Genomic DNA, 17,368 nt, shown 5'->3' on the forward strand with positions numbered 1-17,368 from the left:
TAACGTGTGTTCCCTTAATCCCATTTTCTCTCTCCCTCTATCCCTCTCCCCTCTCTCCCTCTCTCCCTCTCTCCCACTCTCCCTCTCTCCCTCTCTCCCGCTCTCCCGCTCTCCCTCTCTCCCGCTCTCCCTCTCTCCCTCTCTCCCTCTCTCCCTCTCTCCCTCTCTCCCTCCCTCCTTTCATGCTCCTGCTCATCTTCATGAGTAGGACAAGGTGATGGGCTGGATTAATAGAAAATGCAGTTTATTAAATTCCTTTACACTTCATAAGGAATGAAATCAGATAAAAAATAAAATAACCATTGCCAAGAAACCCATTATATCACCCCCATTACCTAGTTACTATTACCACAGTTTTTTATGTTACTTGCCACCTTTGTTTTTTTTAAATTTTGAAACCACAATCTCACACCACCCCCACATTTCTGTGAAGGTTGCATCTTTTGTCCATTCAGATTTCCTCAATTTGTGGTTATGGTTTTCGTGGTAATTTTATGTAACTTTGTCAGTTTCTGGGTAGAGTTTTTCGAATAATGCCCTAAAGAATACCTCATAAGATGATTTTGATTTGAATGAAACAGTAAAAATGTCAATTGTAGAACAAGGAGCAACTAAGATTTCTGAAAATGTGCAGTAGATATGCCCCCTGTATATTATTTATGAAATTTGACTTAGAGCCCATATTTTTATGCTCAAACTCAAAAGCAGGAAATGCTTTCTGGACACTGAGATACCTTTACCTGGGTTCTGTGGAATATGCCACTTCATGAGGTAGCACTTCAAACTGTACTCTCCCTCAGCAGTGTTATGTTTGAATTAAAAAGCAGCTCAAGCCCTTATGTTTTTTTTTTGATGAGGACCCTTCTTTTAATTTGGCGCCCTTTGTGGGGAGGCGGAATGCTCATCTTCCAAGTCACTGAGGGCAAACTCTACGTTTTTATGTAGCCTGTACTTCCAGGTTTCCATTCGAACATCCCATGTTGAGTGTTTGGCCAAGACTTCTTGACTGAATCAACTCCTGTTATTCGATTTAAAGTGAGTTTAATGGGCTAATTTAGTATAAACCTTCACTGACACAACATTTTCAGAAGTCTCCACCACAATCCCTCAAATACCAGTTGCATATGAATGCTCAGTTGTGAAAGTCTTTACGGATATGTAGGTTGCCTCTCTGTAGCTCCAAACATCACTTGGGTTGTGGTTATGATTGCTGAGTCATGCCCCTTTGTCACAAGTTTACAGTACCTTGGTGGTGTGATCCGTTTCTCTTTTCCCCATGTGAAAAACATGTTAGTACAGGAAAGATTATCCTTAAAAATTAATTGATTAAATTAACTTGACCAACCTTTGGAATGCCATGTTAAAAAAAACAGAAATTCAAAAAAACGAATTCAAACGGAAATCAGCTGATGCCAAAGAAGTGTCCCTGTACCAGCATTTTCACAAGAATTAAACTTTTGGCTGATTGGAGGTTTTTTACTTAATTTCTCTAGAAGTAGGTCATAGCATACATTTTAAAAACATTTGGCCAAATAAAAGCGAGGTCCAAATGAAGTCTGAGGAAGCTAGAAGTCCTTCCAAAAATCAAAACATGAACTTAAACAAAGGAGGCAGTGGGGGAAGTCTGCATAGGGCAGTGTACAGAGTATCTCCAATTCGAATATCCCAATCATTGCTAGTGCTTCAAGGTCACCATACAATGACCACCCCACGTTGTAAAAATGTAGACAAAAGTTCACATATAATACAATTATTAACAATAGGCAACCTGAGCAGAACGCACAAAAGTAGAGGCACAAATAAAGTCCAAGTATTATTCCTTAATATTTTCTTCTTGCTTTATTCCAAGCTCTTAGGGTATACATCCATATTTTCAATCTTCTTGACACTTGTTGTCCAGGCCACAAACCATGCTAACATGTGTTTCGTCTATGCAGCTGTAAGCCATAGACTTCGTCAGGACTAGAACAAAAGCAAAGCAACTAGGTTACATTTTTAGGAAAGCAGTCTCTTGCATAGATGGTATAATAAGTCCTTAACCCAAAGCGTCTCTGCCAATGGTGGGCATACCAAAAAGGTGTCATGAGTCAGGCCAAAGAAGGAGGAACTTTCTAATTCAGTATGACTGTTGCAAAGTCATCCTGTGCCCTGGACACCCCCAACTTTTTGCTGACTGGAACTGGTGGTAACTGACTCTGACTGACCCTGGGCTCTGTTTAACCAGGCCCAGGGTTAGTGCCAAGCTGAAAGGAACACATTAGAATACAGTTAAGACACCCAATATACAATAGGGTACACTATGGTATGGTGGGGTACCCCCTGTAATTGGCATGACCTACCCCATAAGCCCCTAGTATATGATAGGGCAGGGGATTGAAACTACCTAGAAGTCCCCAATATCCTGGGGCTTGGCAGTTTAGAGGCCAGCAGATTTTCTGCGCTTGCATGTGGGCAATGCTGAAGCATGAGGTCAGTTTACAAGCAACACTGGTTGCCAGGACTGCTTTTAAACATTAAATTGTGCCCAAACACGACTTTGGTGGTAGGGGCACTTACAAATGAAAAGCCTACAATGTTTTGGCATAGTAAGGACCCCCAGGGTCTCCCCTAGGTATCCCAGGGGTAGGGGTCAGTTACCCTTAAGGTACACCCTTAATAAATGAGTTTTTATATGCCTGGGTAAAGTGAACGTTCACATTTCACTCCTTACATTGTTTTAAAGTGCTGCTGAAATTCGACTTCCTGTGGCACGGTACTTTTAGTGCTGTGGTAACTTCCCCATCTGTTTCATTCAGTTAAAGCTCACCTTATACAGTTCTGTATTTACAATAAGTTCCTGTAGAGGGGTTGACCCGTATTCTGTTTTACATTTTGTTTTTCCCAAATGTGCAGCTTAATTTGTTCATAGTGGGGATAGGCCCACCCTAGCTTCGATGATGAGTAGCATGGGGAAAAATATTAAGCCCACCACCTCTCACCCCATGACTAGGCATCAAGCAGCCATGACACAACCACTCCCGAGCCTTACAGCCTTCGACAAAATGCTTCAAAAAACAATAGGGGTAGTGGCAACGGCTATGGAAAATACAGAGAGGCGTCTTTCACTCACCCCTGCTATTCCCCCTTCCCAGTCTGTAGGGGATTTCTCAGCCATCACAGCTAACCCGCCCGATTTTACCTCATTTCTTATGTCCTCCTTCGCTGAGCTACCTTGTGCTTAGATGGTGTCCGACGAGAACGTCTCTCCAGAGGCTGTCCTGTCTCCTCCACACCCAGCCTACTGTGTGTGGAGGAGAAGTAAGAAGCTGAAACCTGTAAAAAAAAAAAACCAGTTAAAAGAATTGTACCCATACCAGATTCTGCACAGTCTGTCCCCGGTCCTCCCCTGTTCCCCTTAGGACCGCCCGTGTGGGCTACCCATTTATTAATCGATCTGCAGGCCCATATGGAACAGTTTATTACTTTCCGTTTCGAATCTTTGTCATCCAGGATTGATAGACTAGTCTCAATGATAAATAACAAAGGCCTAGGGAGAGTTCAGCCAGCCAGTCTATCGGGGAACTCTGCCACTAGACCGATTCCTAGTCCTATCATGACTGCTACTAATTATAATACTTTGCCAGTCAGCAATAATTTCCCCGCTGTACCTCTTCGGGTAACTCATAATTCTACCCCTGATATTGTTCTACCACTATCAAGGGATAGAAATGTAGTTAGCAGTAACACCTTACCTACGAGGGGGCGTCTGAAGGGGGGACAGTGCACCTGGACCAACACCTTCAAGTTCGCAGAAATATTGCTGAAGATGGGCTTGTAAAAGCCCTGCCCTGCATTGATCTTCCCCCTGAGTCACTACCATATGTGGTGGTGCTTGCTGGGGTTCCAGTTCTAAGCCAGGGGAAAATAGAGGTGTTCAGCTTGAGGGGGTCCAGAACATGTTACCCCGTAGAATTCAACAGGGGACATCAAATCGGGAGGGTTTTCAGCCTCATACCAGCATCATACCCCCTCACTCTCACTATTTCCTCAAAGTAATAGGTTTAACGCTTTGGACCAAGTTGATTGGCGCCCTGAGAAACAGAGTTCTACACCTCAAATAGTTAGCGATTTAGGCCCTCAAATAGTGATAGCGGAGGGTAATGGTGATATTAACATTCTTGAAACCCGAATCACACCTCACCTCAGTATGTGAGTTCAGGGGGCAGGGTGGACGCGGGGGTAAATATGAGGCAGGCGGGGGTCTGTGGTCCTACTGTGGAGCTGCCAAAAGGCGAGGTAAAAGAAAAGACGCCAGAGATTTAGAGGTCAATGTGTATCAGTGGGCCTAACCTAGGTAAGGGCTAACCCCCAACCAGTACTGGGGCAGTTGATGGTAGCATAAAAGTCCTGTCCTGGAATCTGGCTGGGATGAAAAATAAATTACCTCTACCTGAGTGGGGCCTTTTTATGGAAAAACACGATATCTGCCTGATGCAGGAAACATGGGCCTTGGAGGAGAGTGTAAGGGCCGGTTTCGCCATTTTTGATATCCTGGCAATACTCGGGATTGGGGGAGTCCCTCGGGTGGCCTGTCGATATGGGTGGGCAGGCACTTGGGCGTCCAGGCAGTTCAAATGCCAACTAACTCACCTGCCGTCTAATGTGTACTTTTAACGCTCCAAGATATGACCCAGGTGGCCCTATTAAATATCTATTCAAGGCCACTACAGAGTGGGCAAGAATCTGGCACTATTGACGCATTAGGGCAGTTTATACTATCACTTGACCCCTCAGTCACCCTACTAGTCGGAGGTGATTTTAATTGTCAGTTCGATGCCCCTCGTGAGCTCAGATATGGGAGAGTTAGACGATGAGGACCAGTATTGGCACATCCCTGACCCCCAGATCCCCCCCTGTCAGAGCATGGACTCCGCTGGTCCTTCAAATTAAATCACTTTCCCTTACAACGTTTCTGCGGGCGTGTAATGGGAGGGTGGAACCAGATAGACCGGGGTTAGTTACCTTTAACAGATTAGGGCAAACTTCTATCATCGATTATATAATGATGGAAGCTAGACTCTCGGATAAGGTGCTGGATTTTAGGGTTTACCCAAGGCATGATAGTGACCACAACGCCATCTTCCTAACACTCAAACCTGGGAGCTTTGGGTTGTCTAATCCAGCCCCCATGCCCAATAGTGTTCTGCCGCCCCTTTTGCTATCTAATAATAGGCGGAGGATTAAATTGTCTCATTTTCAGGGCTCTCCAACTAAACTTGCTGAAATATACTAGCTGGTACTACCGCAGCTATCAGAAATGGGGGAAATAGGCAATAAGGACTTAGATTCAGATTCCCAGGCTAGGGCCTTGGAAACTCACAAGCAGCTGGTCCTCAAACTTGTTGATGTGTTCTACCCTGTGGGTAGTAAGAAAGATACCCCAGTTAGAACACATCCCTGGTATGACTTATCCTGCAGGAAAGCAAAAAAAGATCTGCTAACTGCAATAAAAGCAAAGGATAGGACCAGCATAAAGCAATGCCGACTTGTGTATAAAAAGGCTATTATTAGGGGAAAGAAGGACTGGGAGGAGAACAGATGGGAAGAACTTAGATCAGCACTTTCCCGTAAGGACTCTAAGGCGTTTTTGGCCATTGTCAGTTCTGGTGCGAGAGGTGGTGTACCAGCCCCAGTGCCGAATATAGCACCTGTAGTCTGGGAAGCCCATTTCGGAGCACTTTATGCCAATTCTGGTGAAAAGACCATATCGCTCCTTATTCTCGAACCCCTCCATGAGTATAGATTGGTGGGGATGATGTATCGGGGTCCTTGGATGCTGAACAGACACAGGACGCCGTGGCCTCCAGGTATGAATACCAACCTGATGGGTTTGAGGTCTTCACCCTCATGGAGATTGAGTCCGCAATAGCTAAATTGCTACCTAACAAGGCCCCTGGACTAGACAAAATGCCCAGGGATCTATTTCGGTCCCAACCCAAAATCTGGGTACCGTACCTGGCTGTCCCATTTAATGCAATACTTAAGGGGACTGACCTGCCAGGCACTTGGCTTGGAGCTGAGATTGTCCCTATTTATAAAAAAGGCTGCCCACTAACCCCATCTAATTACAGGCCAATCAGTCTGATAGATACTACACAAAAATTAATGGGCAGGATCATCTTAGATAGAATACAGGGGTGGATTGAGGAAAACGAGACTCTGACTGTTGGACCCGGCCTCGTGGCGTGGTCCTCGCGGATCTCCACCGCTCCAGAGCTACGGGTAGAACTGATTCCCGTCCACCCAGACCTGTACAGGACACTCTTACTCCGGACCTGAAACGATCTCCAGACCGCGTGCCTGCACCCGTGCACGTGACCATCAGACTCCATGTTTGGCCACCCCGGCTGGCCGGCCGCCTTCCTTCCTTTCGGCAGCTCCAGGCCTCTCCTGGCTACAGATAAGCCTGGGCGTCCGGCGCGCCCCGCTCCACCCGGGGGGTGAACAATTCACCAAGTACCCGAAACCAAGACTTCCATCACACCTCCGGCCCCCTCCCGAGGAACTGGTTCCCCTCACACCTCGGAACTATCCCTGAGGGCTAGTTTCGATCGCACCTTGGGCCTCCTAGTGAGCTGGCTCCAGGTCCTGATGGGCGTCTGGGATTCCCTGGATGCATGGTCCAAAGCATCAAAGAACCAACCGCCCAGACAATCAGGCGCCTGGCCCTCGGACCTCCGGCCTCCTGCCTATGAGGGTCCGTACATCAAAGAGCTCCAGGACTATAAGACAGCCTGCCTTCCCTCCAGTCGGCAGTTGTATCTTGGACAAGAAAGCCCTGCTGATCTGATCGCGGCTGACCTTGAGGAGAACAGACTCTGACCCGCTGAGCCCTGCTGACGTTGTCGCGGCTCACCCTCGAACCTACGGAACGGAACCAGAGGAGCCCTGCTGTCGCGGCTCTCTCTCGAGACACAAGACCAGAACCACCGGAGCCCTGCTGGCTCCCCCTTGAAACACAAGACTTGAACAACCGGAGCCCTGCTGACGCTGTCGCGGCTCCAACTGCCTACGAGTACGACAGAGTACTCCTGACCAAGCCCTGCTGACCCCGTTGCGGCTCGACGAACTCTCTGGTCCGGCTGGACCACCGACGCTACCCTCACGACCACCTGGAATCAGAAGTGAGTAGGACAACAAGCCCCATCGCCAGCCCCCGTACCCCCCAGTTCGAGGATTGAGAACTGTGCGCAGGGTGCGTGGCGTGCCAGCTGGCATCCTAAGACTGTCCCGCTTCCCCGATCCCTCTTTACGAGACTCTCACGATCCCTCGATCGCTGTGTATTGCTCCCTACTTTTAATCTTGATAAAGTATCGCTTGATAAAGAATCACGGTGTGGTGTCCGTTCATAAGTGTGGTGTTTCGACAAGTGTGTATGATCAGTCCTCCCCGGCGAGGACCCCCCTTCAATAAGACTCGGCAGTAATTGTGCGAGGGGAGGTCCCAGGCGGTTAGGAGAGTTCTCTTGACCCCTGGGGTTACCGACTTCCAACACTGACCTTATTTCAGGCTGGGTTTAGGACGGGCATTTTAACTCTAGATCAAATATTTAGGCTGCAGGTATTATTTTGGAAAACTGTGAAAGTGGAGGGTGGCAGCCTCTACCTCATCTTTGTCGACCTGCGGGCCGCTTTTGATCAAATACCAAGGGAGAAGCTGTGGAGAGTTTTAGCAGAGCTGGGTCTTCCAACCTACATATTGAACATCTTAATTAGACTCCACATGAACAACTATGCCCAAGTAAGGGACGGGAGGCATGATGATCTGTCGGCCCGTTTTCCTGTATTGAAGGGGGTACGCCAGGGGTGCGTCCTGGCTCCAACGTTATTTTGTCTCTACATCAATGGTCTAGTTGACCATCTACTTGGTGTAAAAGACAATGACGCCCCAAGGCTGGCCACCGGGCGGGTGCCCGCTCTGATGTTTCCAGACGACACTTTGCTGTTGTCTAAAACATCAACGGGCATCCAGCGTACCTTGGATAGCTTTGCAGCTTTCTGTGCTTCGCGCGGATTGGAGATAAACTTGGATAAGACTTAAGTTTATGATTTTTAATCCCCCGAAGCAGACCCGCCCTAACCCTTTTCTGAACGGTATTCCCCTAGAAAGAGTCAAGACATTTGATTACCTCGGTATCACCCTGACGGAGAACTTTGATTGGGGTTTTCAAATCTCTAAAGCAGCTCTTAGGTTATCCCAAGTAGCGGGGGGTATTAGCAAAGTCCACAGAACTTCGGATTTCAAACCTGCAGCCCTGGTCACTGAAATATATAGATTACAGGCTAGAACGGCCTTAATGTATGGAGCCAAACTATGGGGCCACCAAAGCACATCTAAGCTCCTGAGGGTGGAGCAGGGCTTTGAGGAACCTCCTGGGCTTACCAGAAAGTACTCCGCTCATCCCCCCTGCGATTGGATTTGGGGCTGGAACAGATAGAGGAGCTAGCAGCAGCTCGGCCTATGCTCTATTGGAAGAGACTCTGGTCAGTGCCTGAACTGGCTTCCTATAGAGAGGAATTTATAAAGGTTTGGTCTCATCTAAAAAGTAAGAATATCCCGTGGCTACTTCATATCAGGGCTCTCAGCACTGGGATTGGCTTATCCGAGCTTTGGGAGACTCCTGAGGTAAGCTGCCCAGGGATAACTAAATCAGAACTTTTGCGTCAGCTGAGGCACCAGAATCTACTAGCCCTACAGAGATCAACAACTCTGGGAAGACTGACTGTTGAGTTCCTCCAAGTAAAAATCGAATCAAGAATGGAGGACTTCTTAGATGTAATTTACCCACCTCTTGCGAGAAAACTCTACATCCAGTTTAGACATGGCAGTCTACCACTCAGGGTACTTACCTGTAAATGGGCTAAATTAGAAAATACTGTCTGTCCTGCATGTAACCATAAGCAAAAAGATGTACGCCACGTTCTGTTTTTCTGCCCTGCCTATTAAGCAATAAGGAAATGCTGGTTGATTCCACTATGCCAGAACCTAGGTTTTAGACATTGTAGCCAAGCTTGTAGGGTCTTAAGGTATGATACTCACCCCCTATTGTCTTTGCTGTATCACGGTTCCTATTTGGTATGTGGCGCAGAAGTTAAAGTTTGAATAACACCTGTGTTTAATCATCAATTTTATACTTCTTTGTCTTTGATAACCACCTAGTTTAATCAATTTTTCATGCCTAATATCTGACTGGATTCCTATTTATTGTTTTATTGCACTGTGCTATCTTGTATGTATTTTATCTGCACTTTTATGGTCTGTTGACCGAAATAAAGTTATCAAACGGTTAAATGGAAATTCGACTTTGATGCTAGAAGCACTGGTTAAGGAGGATCTGCAATATTTCTGCAGATTAAGAACCTCTAAAGTCTTCCCTAGTTGCACAAGGGGTGGGGGCCCTGTAGAAATTGGGGAAATACTTATAAAATATGTTTTTATATGTCCCAAGTCATTTTCCCCATGGCCCATCGGTTAACATTGTAGGACTTTGTTGATTAATAAATATTGATAGGAGAGGACTAGCCGGACCATTCAAAGACTTCCCAGAATGGTAGTAGTAAATCCAACAATAATATATTGTTGAATTTCTCGTAAAGTGCACATACAAGAAGTTATAAGACTTTCTCGTTTGCAAGTCCAAATTCAGCCTTCCAGCGGTCTGCCCTGGTTGGTCAGAGTTAAGTGGATTAGGCAGGCTGCTTTGAAGAGGTGATGAAGAACCCGTAATGTTAATCACTCTGCTGGGAGGGCAGTCTGCTGGTCTATAGGAATGCCAGGCCAGGGGGTGGAGTCGTAAACCTTGCGCTTCAAAGGCAGAGGGGAGGCCTGGGTTTCAGTTTCACTCTGACCCTCTTGACCGAGAGTCAGGGCTAGGCTTAAGGAAGGTATGTGCAGATGGTAGGGGGAGAGTCCATGGAAATAAGCCATCCCAGGGGTGTGTTTTGCCAGCTCTTACCTCCTTGCTGGAAAATCAGCCATTATGGATTTGGAAGATTGGTGCACTCTGGGACAAAATAATGCCACACTCTACAGGATGTGGTCATAACTATGAGGAGTTGCCCTGCTCTTATTGGTCAGAAGTGACCTGGTGCTTGACCCAGATAATTTTAAATAAGTATCTGAGAGGTGCAGAGCCCTCCAGATCTTCTGCTTGAAACTTACTGAAGCAAGACGTGCCCGCTGGGAAGTTTTGCTGTGCAAATATTTCCAAGGCCTGACCTCTGAAGACTACACCAAGTGAAACTGTAGCCCTGTGGATTACCTTGCTACAAAAGGACTCAGTGGACTTCCTCCAAGCTACAGGTTAACAGAGCTCACCTGGACAGCCCAACAAGGAATACCCAGCCTGGATTACCAGTGGATTTGTCAAGGTTTTGTTAAAGTGGATTGCGGAATTGAAGTTTCACATTTTTAAGGACCCTCTTGGAGATTCCAGAACCTTGGACTGTGTGTTGGATACTTTGGGACCTGCACGCAGAACTTCAGGAAGGAGTTCTAACTTGACCCAGCCTGCTGGAGAATTCTGCACAAGAGTGGTGAGAAATTCTTCAAAGCCATGTTTAAAGGTGTGTCCCTGTCCGAGAAAACAAAATGACTGAAAGGAGCACTGTTGGTTTCTAAGCACTAGAAAGTGACAAATCTTTAAAAATTCATATCCCTACAGTGGATTTTTTTTGTTTTGGTGTCATTTAAAAGATAAAAATATTACCTATTTCTATAAATTGGTGTTGGATTTTTATTTTGTGTTGTGTCTTAATTATTTACTGAAATTGTGTTTTTAAATGCTTTATATACCTGTCTTTGACGTTAAGCCTGTCTGCTCGCAGCCACGTTACCAAGGGTTGAGCATAGGAATAATTTTTTTAAGACCTATGCTGGGTCCTACCATGTGTTAGTGGCCTTATTGCCAGTGGCAGATCTACATATGCCCCTACCAATAACCCACTTTCCAACAATGACTCATTATAAAAGGAAAGAAAAGAATAAAGGGTAAAAAAGCTTAACCACTACTGTGCATACATGTTCTTTTAAGAATAGGCATTTATGGAATTTTTCTGTAAGTATATGTTAATCTAAAAGAAATAGCCATAGTCCAGTATCACCACACCCCGTAGTGCTCATAACAAATGCTTCATACACTTACCAAAAGAAAAACTTATCATAATCATCGTACTCATAGAATAAAAGTAGAATCACAAATGTCCAGAGATATCCTGAAAGAACAAAAGAGCAAGTTCTTCAAACCATAAGCAATTTTTGTGCTTTCTGCTCAGGTTGCAGATTGTTAATAATTGTATTATATGATGCCGATTGCTAAAAATCCAAACATATTATTTCTCTTGTTTGTTAAAATTGTGAGTGCTTAATGTTTGTTTTCGGCCATCCTAGTGAAAACCAATGTCCAAATGGAACACTGTGTGGTTCTCTTAAGAGTGCCCAGGCTTTCAGGCTCTCTTAAGCATTGACTAATGGGGGCCTGCTATTCAGTCTTCTCCTCCATAGCAACAAATCTGTGGGGGCTTCCTCTATTTTGGAATGGTAGATTATACCTAAATTGGTGAAAGAGGTCATAGGTTACTGTTGAAGGTTCTGACTTTTCTCACTGTTCAGCGTCTACCTGTAGTACAAAGTCACAGTTTGCACAAGAGGCATCTAAATAAAATATGGTCAATCATGTTAATAACATATCTTACCTAACAAAAATAAGGTATTACTTTGAGCTTGCATGTTATTTATGAAAGCAAAAGCCATATTTACAAAAATGTATCTTTTCTATATGAAAAATATTACTAACCTTTGTGCTCCTTTTGCAGTTGCTCCATGAGTATTGGATGGTACTTAGAGATCACGTGTCTGCCATTGATGAACTTGCAATGGCAACAGACCGTCTTCGAGTGCGTCATCCTGAAGAACCAAAGCCTAACCCACCCGTCCTTCACATCATTGAGCCCCATGAGGTCAGTACGATAAAAATATTTTTTAGCCTGTAATATAACGTACATTATAATTAGTAAGAGATCTCAGTTTTATCTACAATTGATGCTGTGGTCCCCAGTATTATCTCAGAATAGTATTTTGGGGAGGGGACCAAATCCTTACTTTAAAGTGCGAACATACACCCGATACACACAATCCAAAAATATTTGCCACAATTTTAGCAGCGAAAAGTAGACCGGTTTCCGCTCTTCCTAGGATATATAGCAGAACTTGACCGTAATGTGATGTAAATTCTTACTGAACATCTAAGTAACATTCTCAAAATAAACATCATATATGACAACCATAGTTAGCCAGTCATCAGCCCATTTCTTCCACGCATTGGCTTTCAAGTAAGTCCTTCATATTTTTGGGTCCATTGTATGAGTGTACGAGTTCCCCTTGGAACTATTCCTCATTCTGAACTGCACTATAAAACCGTATCTAATATCCACACACTTCATTTTTGAACGCAGTGCCAAACAGTCCTTTTTGAATTGTACAGTTTCTTTGGCATAGTCTTGTGCAAATGATAACCAATTTCTTTACCAGTTGAATGGAGGGAGATACTTTACTCATGAAGGCCTCTTTGCTGATTGTGCATATCTCAAGGTTCTGAAAATCGCAGTTCTTGGATATGAGACACTTTTGGCATGATGCAACAGGACTCAGTGAGCCTTTAGAATCTTGTAGTCTGTAGGCGAACCAAGATCTTAAATGGTTGGTATCCACGCTTTGAGTTATTCAGTACATGAACTTGTATCTTTTAACGTATTTATATGCGGTCCAAAACCTTTCATGTTGCATCTACTGTTTCTGTTTTCCAACTCACTAATTTCTTTCTTGCCTTGTTTGACTTGCAAAACTGTTTCTTGCTGGAAGATCTCTTGAGAGTGGGAAACATTCTCCAGGTTGCTAATTTAAGCCTCACCGTCACTGAAAGTAAACATCCACATAATCTTTCTAATAGCAGCATGTATGATGTATGTCTTAATGTGTAATACATTTCATCGAAACCAGCTTTCTTTGATATCTCTCTACTTAGCTGAAGGACGTTGGATATATTTTCTTTTAGCAAGTCGGAACTTATGGATCAGCTTTAATCTTTTTGAGATTTTAAGACTTAACATCTTTGCTCTTACCTTCTGCATTTTATGGCTATTAGGTGTAAATTCAATTGCATGCCAATCAATGGGATTTACAGTTAAAATTGTGGGTTCGGGAATATAGTTTAAGCGTTACAGGATTCCAGGTGTCAAATTAGTGATGTAGTGTGAAACATGTGGAGTAAATAGTTTATCAAAGCTCAGATTCAATTAGTATTTTAATTATTAGTGAAAGCATCTCCGAGCATATGTTATCCTCTTCACCTATCGTGCTTTATGTCCTGAACAATGTGTCTATGTTACAACAGGTAAGCTGGTATGGCCTAAGTTACCAAGGGCTGTATTAGCAGACAGAAGTGCTGTCTTTAAATGGGTGTGCCTGGTACATTAAGGAAGTAATGTACTCTCCTCAGTGCAGGAGTAAACTCTGACAGTTCGTGCCTCTGCTGGGGTTAGTTCATTAGTGAAAGACTGCTGAGGTTTCATGATGCAATGCCAGTTTTTACTGACACTGAACTCTTCACATTTTTAAGAGGCAGCAAAGACCTCCGAACAGGTGGGTGCAGTATGTTGGTGCACCCACCTCTGAGGATATGCATGGGTGGTTTTTCGAGCCCACTCATCTTCCTCCTCCTATGGGGAGGCCTGAAGGTGTGCTCTGAATGCATGCCACTTAAATGCGAACCACTGTCAGTGTGTCTCCGAGTGATACTTGAGGCCTGCATCAGTAATAAGGAGCAGGAACAAAGATGTCTCTTCATTTGCATGAGCACAAGCCCCAGTACAATTGAGGAACACCTCAATGGTATCGCACAGGTCCAAAATGGACACCCCCATAAATTATATTATAAAAGGGTCTGTACAAACATTTGTGGAGACAAACTCCTGTCATTTGTCCTGAACTCCTTCAGAAAGCCCTTGCCCATGAGAATAGGGCACCTTAAATAAAAATATACACTCGCTACCATCAGTAAATTAATATCTTTTGAATACGAGAAAGTGTCTTCCATTAACTTTCTGGCTCGTCATAAAGACATTTGTACTCTCCTTTCCAGTCATAGTCGGTAAAGGTTTGGAATTAACACACTGTGACTGGAAGATCATATATGATCTCAGGCATCACCTAGATTAGACATTAACAGCCTGATTCATCATAGACCCGTTTTGCGAGTCTATAATAGCGATTCATAAGGAATCGCTATTACAGACTCGCAAAACGTGATTCATGTAGGAATCGCAAAAAGATTTGCTATTCCTACACAATCCTTATTTGCGATTAGCAAATTGCTAATCGCAAATAAGGAATAACTCCCCATTCATTCCTATGGGCCAAAAGGCCCATAGGAATGAATGGGGAGTTATTCCTTATTTGCGATTAGCAATTATCTAATCGTAAATAAGGTAGCGATTTAAAGGGTGCCAGGGGTGTCCAAAGGACACCCTGTAGCACCCCTTAAATGCAAATTGAAACAGGTGTTGCGCACACTCATGTCCAAAGGACATGTGTGTGTGCAACTTGCAACTTAGAAAAATGCTTTTAAAAGCATTTTTCTACGTTTTCGCTATTTACCAGGAGGTTTGACCTCGCGGTAAATAGCGGGCCAAAATTGTGAATTCGCAATTTTTTAATGGATGATGAATTGCATTTAAGGAATCTCAAATAGAGATTCCTTAAATGTAATTCCTCCCAAAATTGCGACATCGCAATTACCGATTTTTGCATTTGGGATGATGAATCCCAAATGCAAAAATAGAGCTCGCAAAGGGCCAGATTCTCAGAATCTGGCCCTTTGCGAGCCAATTTCGGCTTGATGAATCAGGCTGTAAGTGACACGATGTCTATGTTTGGCTGGTGTTTTTTGTCTAATTTTAACTTGTTTGTGTTTTGGTAAAAATTTACATATGTCTTTTTTTCTATAGGTTGATCAAAATCGAATGAAACTGTTGAATGATAAAGCTGTTGCAAAGTCGCAACTTCAGAAGAAACTGGGCCAGCTACTTTACCTCACTAATTTAGAGAAGGTGGGTTTGGAAGTGTTATCAAAGTTTTGCTTCCAAATAATTGATGCTGCATGGAACCATATTAACAAGATGAGTAATGGTCATTTTTATTTATTACAGGCTATAACTTTCTTTTCATAGGTTGTTGGCTATATGAAATTAGTTTTAATTGCAGAAATACATACAAATATAGTTTTTGTTATTCATTTCTCCAAGACATTCAGTATCCCATGGTACTATAAACAAAACTACTTATTACAAGATCTTTCTACATTTTTTTGCATTAAACGTGTGTGTTGAAATTCTGATACACTGTCTTCAGCTATATCGTCTCTGCTGCAGGTGGAAAGCGTAAACCTTCAATTATCATTAATGTTTTCAGCACACCGTCGTCTGAGAACGTTTCAACAATTTTTCACTGGTAAATGTGCAAGCCTGATTTCACCCTCCTCCAGTTTTTAAAGCTTGGCAAATCACAGTCTACTTTTTTTGGGCATATTTATCAGTACCTCTTTATTCTGTGGCCAAGCACCTGCAAATCTTAATACCATCCCGGAACAGCCCATCCAGAATAAGACCTCTTTACATGTGACCTTTTTTAATCATACCTACCATCAGAACCTATTGGAAAGCGTGGTCATGGACCTTATTTGTCCCTTTACTACTGAAGATAACAATATATTTTCTCTCACTGAAGAAAGTTTTAGACCATGTACTCAAAGATCTGAGTTTTGTAGATCTGGAGTGTAATTTTGCCTTGATTCCTCTTGCTATCTGTGGCATTTGACACAGTTGACCATATCATTTGTTTTCATTGCTAGGAGTTGTAGTAGAGCCTGTGTTTTGTAGATGGGTAAAATCTGGCCTAGCATATTGCTCTCTCAGCAGTCATGGTCACTTGTCTGTTTAGAGTTGGTGCGTGATGTGCCACAGGGATAACCCCTTTACCTCTTTTATGTCATGCAAATCTACTTCTGCATTGTAAGAACCTCATCGATTATCATAGATGTTAGAATAATTCCTTGGTGTGTACAGGGATAACCAAACACTTAAAATCTGTGAATATCACTCGGTGTGAAAAGTCCAGCATTCCTTTTGCAGTCATGCACCCTCCAGAGCCAAAGACAGAGTTGTTTTTTAGATCTACTATAAGGAATAAAAACCCTTCACCATACCAGATTGTTGTACCTAGACCTCAACCTGATGCTTGGGCACCAATAAAGACGAACATTTCTTTATGAAAAAAGGATAGAGTGATAGGCTTTCTTTTGAAACAAAAATTAAACTCTCTCCTAATTTGTTTTTTAGGGCTTACATTCCAATGATGCTTAGCACTGGCAATTGCGGTTGAGAGTCAGTTCTTTTTTCCAGGTTGTGAGAGTGGGATTTAGGAGCCAGGTGGATTTTTTAAACCAATTTTATGCCGTTTTTCTTCAGAAGGTTATTTTTCTTTACTTCATGCAAATTGTATCACTACACAAGAAGATTTTTAAAGCTTTCTTTGGTATTGTGTGCCACTTTTTTCAGTCAATTCAATTAAATGTTATTCAAGGTTTGGAACTCAGATGAGGTTCACATAAAAACAGAACGCTATAGCAAACAACATAAATCATACTTGAACGAAATACATAGTGATAGATTCCTTTCCTTAGAATTAGCCCCAGGCGTCAGACTGGATCCGGAAAGTTTTTCGTCAGCAGTACCCCTGTGCGTCAGTTGGCATCATCGTGCGGCTCCGTGTGCGTCGTTGGCGCCGTGATGACGCCATCGGAGCTACTTAGACGCGCCCACGCGCGCTCACATCCGTTCTTTCTTTTTCTGCGCCAACAAGCGCAGAACCGGGAAGAGTAAGTACCCCTAGTCAATTTTTGGCTGACTTTTTCGAGGCCTTTTACCAAATTTTTTCGAGTCGACTCCTGGTGTCGTAGGGATGCCCGGTTTCAAGAACTGTAGGGACTGTCATCGCATGATATCGGTGACGGACCCCCACCACGTGTGTCTCTACTCCCCGGGGCGCAACCACGACTCCAAGTCATGCCCAGACTGCTGGGCCATTGCACCAAAGACTTTGCGGGAGCGGTCCCGAAAGTTGCTTGAAGCCCAATCACTTCCTCTGCGCTCACCTCGGCTCACTATGGCTGTCAAAATCGATGCTGCTGTCCACTTCCCCAGCAGGGTTGAATAGCTCACTTCCACCACACTAGATCTCCAAGTGCGGCCTCCGGGCCTCCGTGTTGAGGCTTCC

The 17,368-nt window shown here is 43.9% G+C and overlaps 1 protein-coding gene across 1 annotated transcript in view; it reads left to right on the forward strand.

Annotated features, from left to right (window-relative positions):
- Positions 1 to 17,368, forward strand: part of SHPRH (SNF2 histone linker PHD RING helicase) — a 759,436-nt gene that overhangs the window by 624,824 nt on the left and 117,244 nt on the right. The window contains exons 22-23 of the mRNA XM_086927277.1: positions 11,854 to 11,997; positions 15,043 to 15,144. Of these exons, the coding sequence (XP_086783403.1) occupies positions 11,854 to 11,997; positions 15,043 to 15,144 (246 nt within the window). The remainder of the gene's footprint in view (positions 1 to 11,853; positions 11,998 to 15,042; positions 15,145 to 17,368) is intronic.

The sequence above is a fragment of the Lissotriton vulgaris genome, chromosome 6 (assembly GCF_964263255.1).
Source record: "Lissotriton vulgaris chromosome 6, aLisVul1.2, whole genome shotgun sequence".
Taxonomy (NCBI): domain Eukaryota; kingdom Metazoa; phylum Chordata; class Amphibia; order Caudata; family Salamandridae; genus Lissotriton; species Lissotriton vulgaris.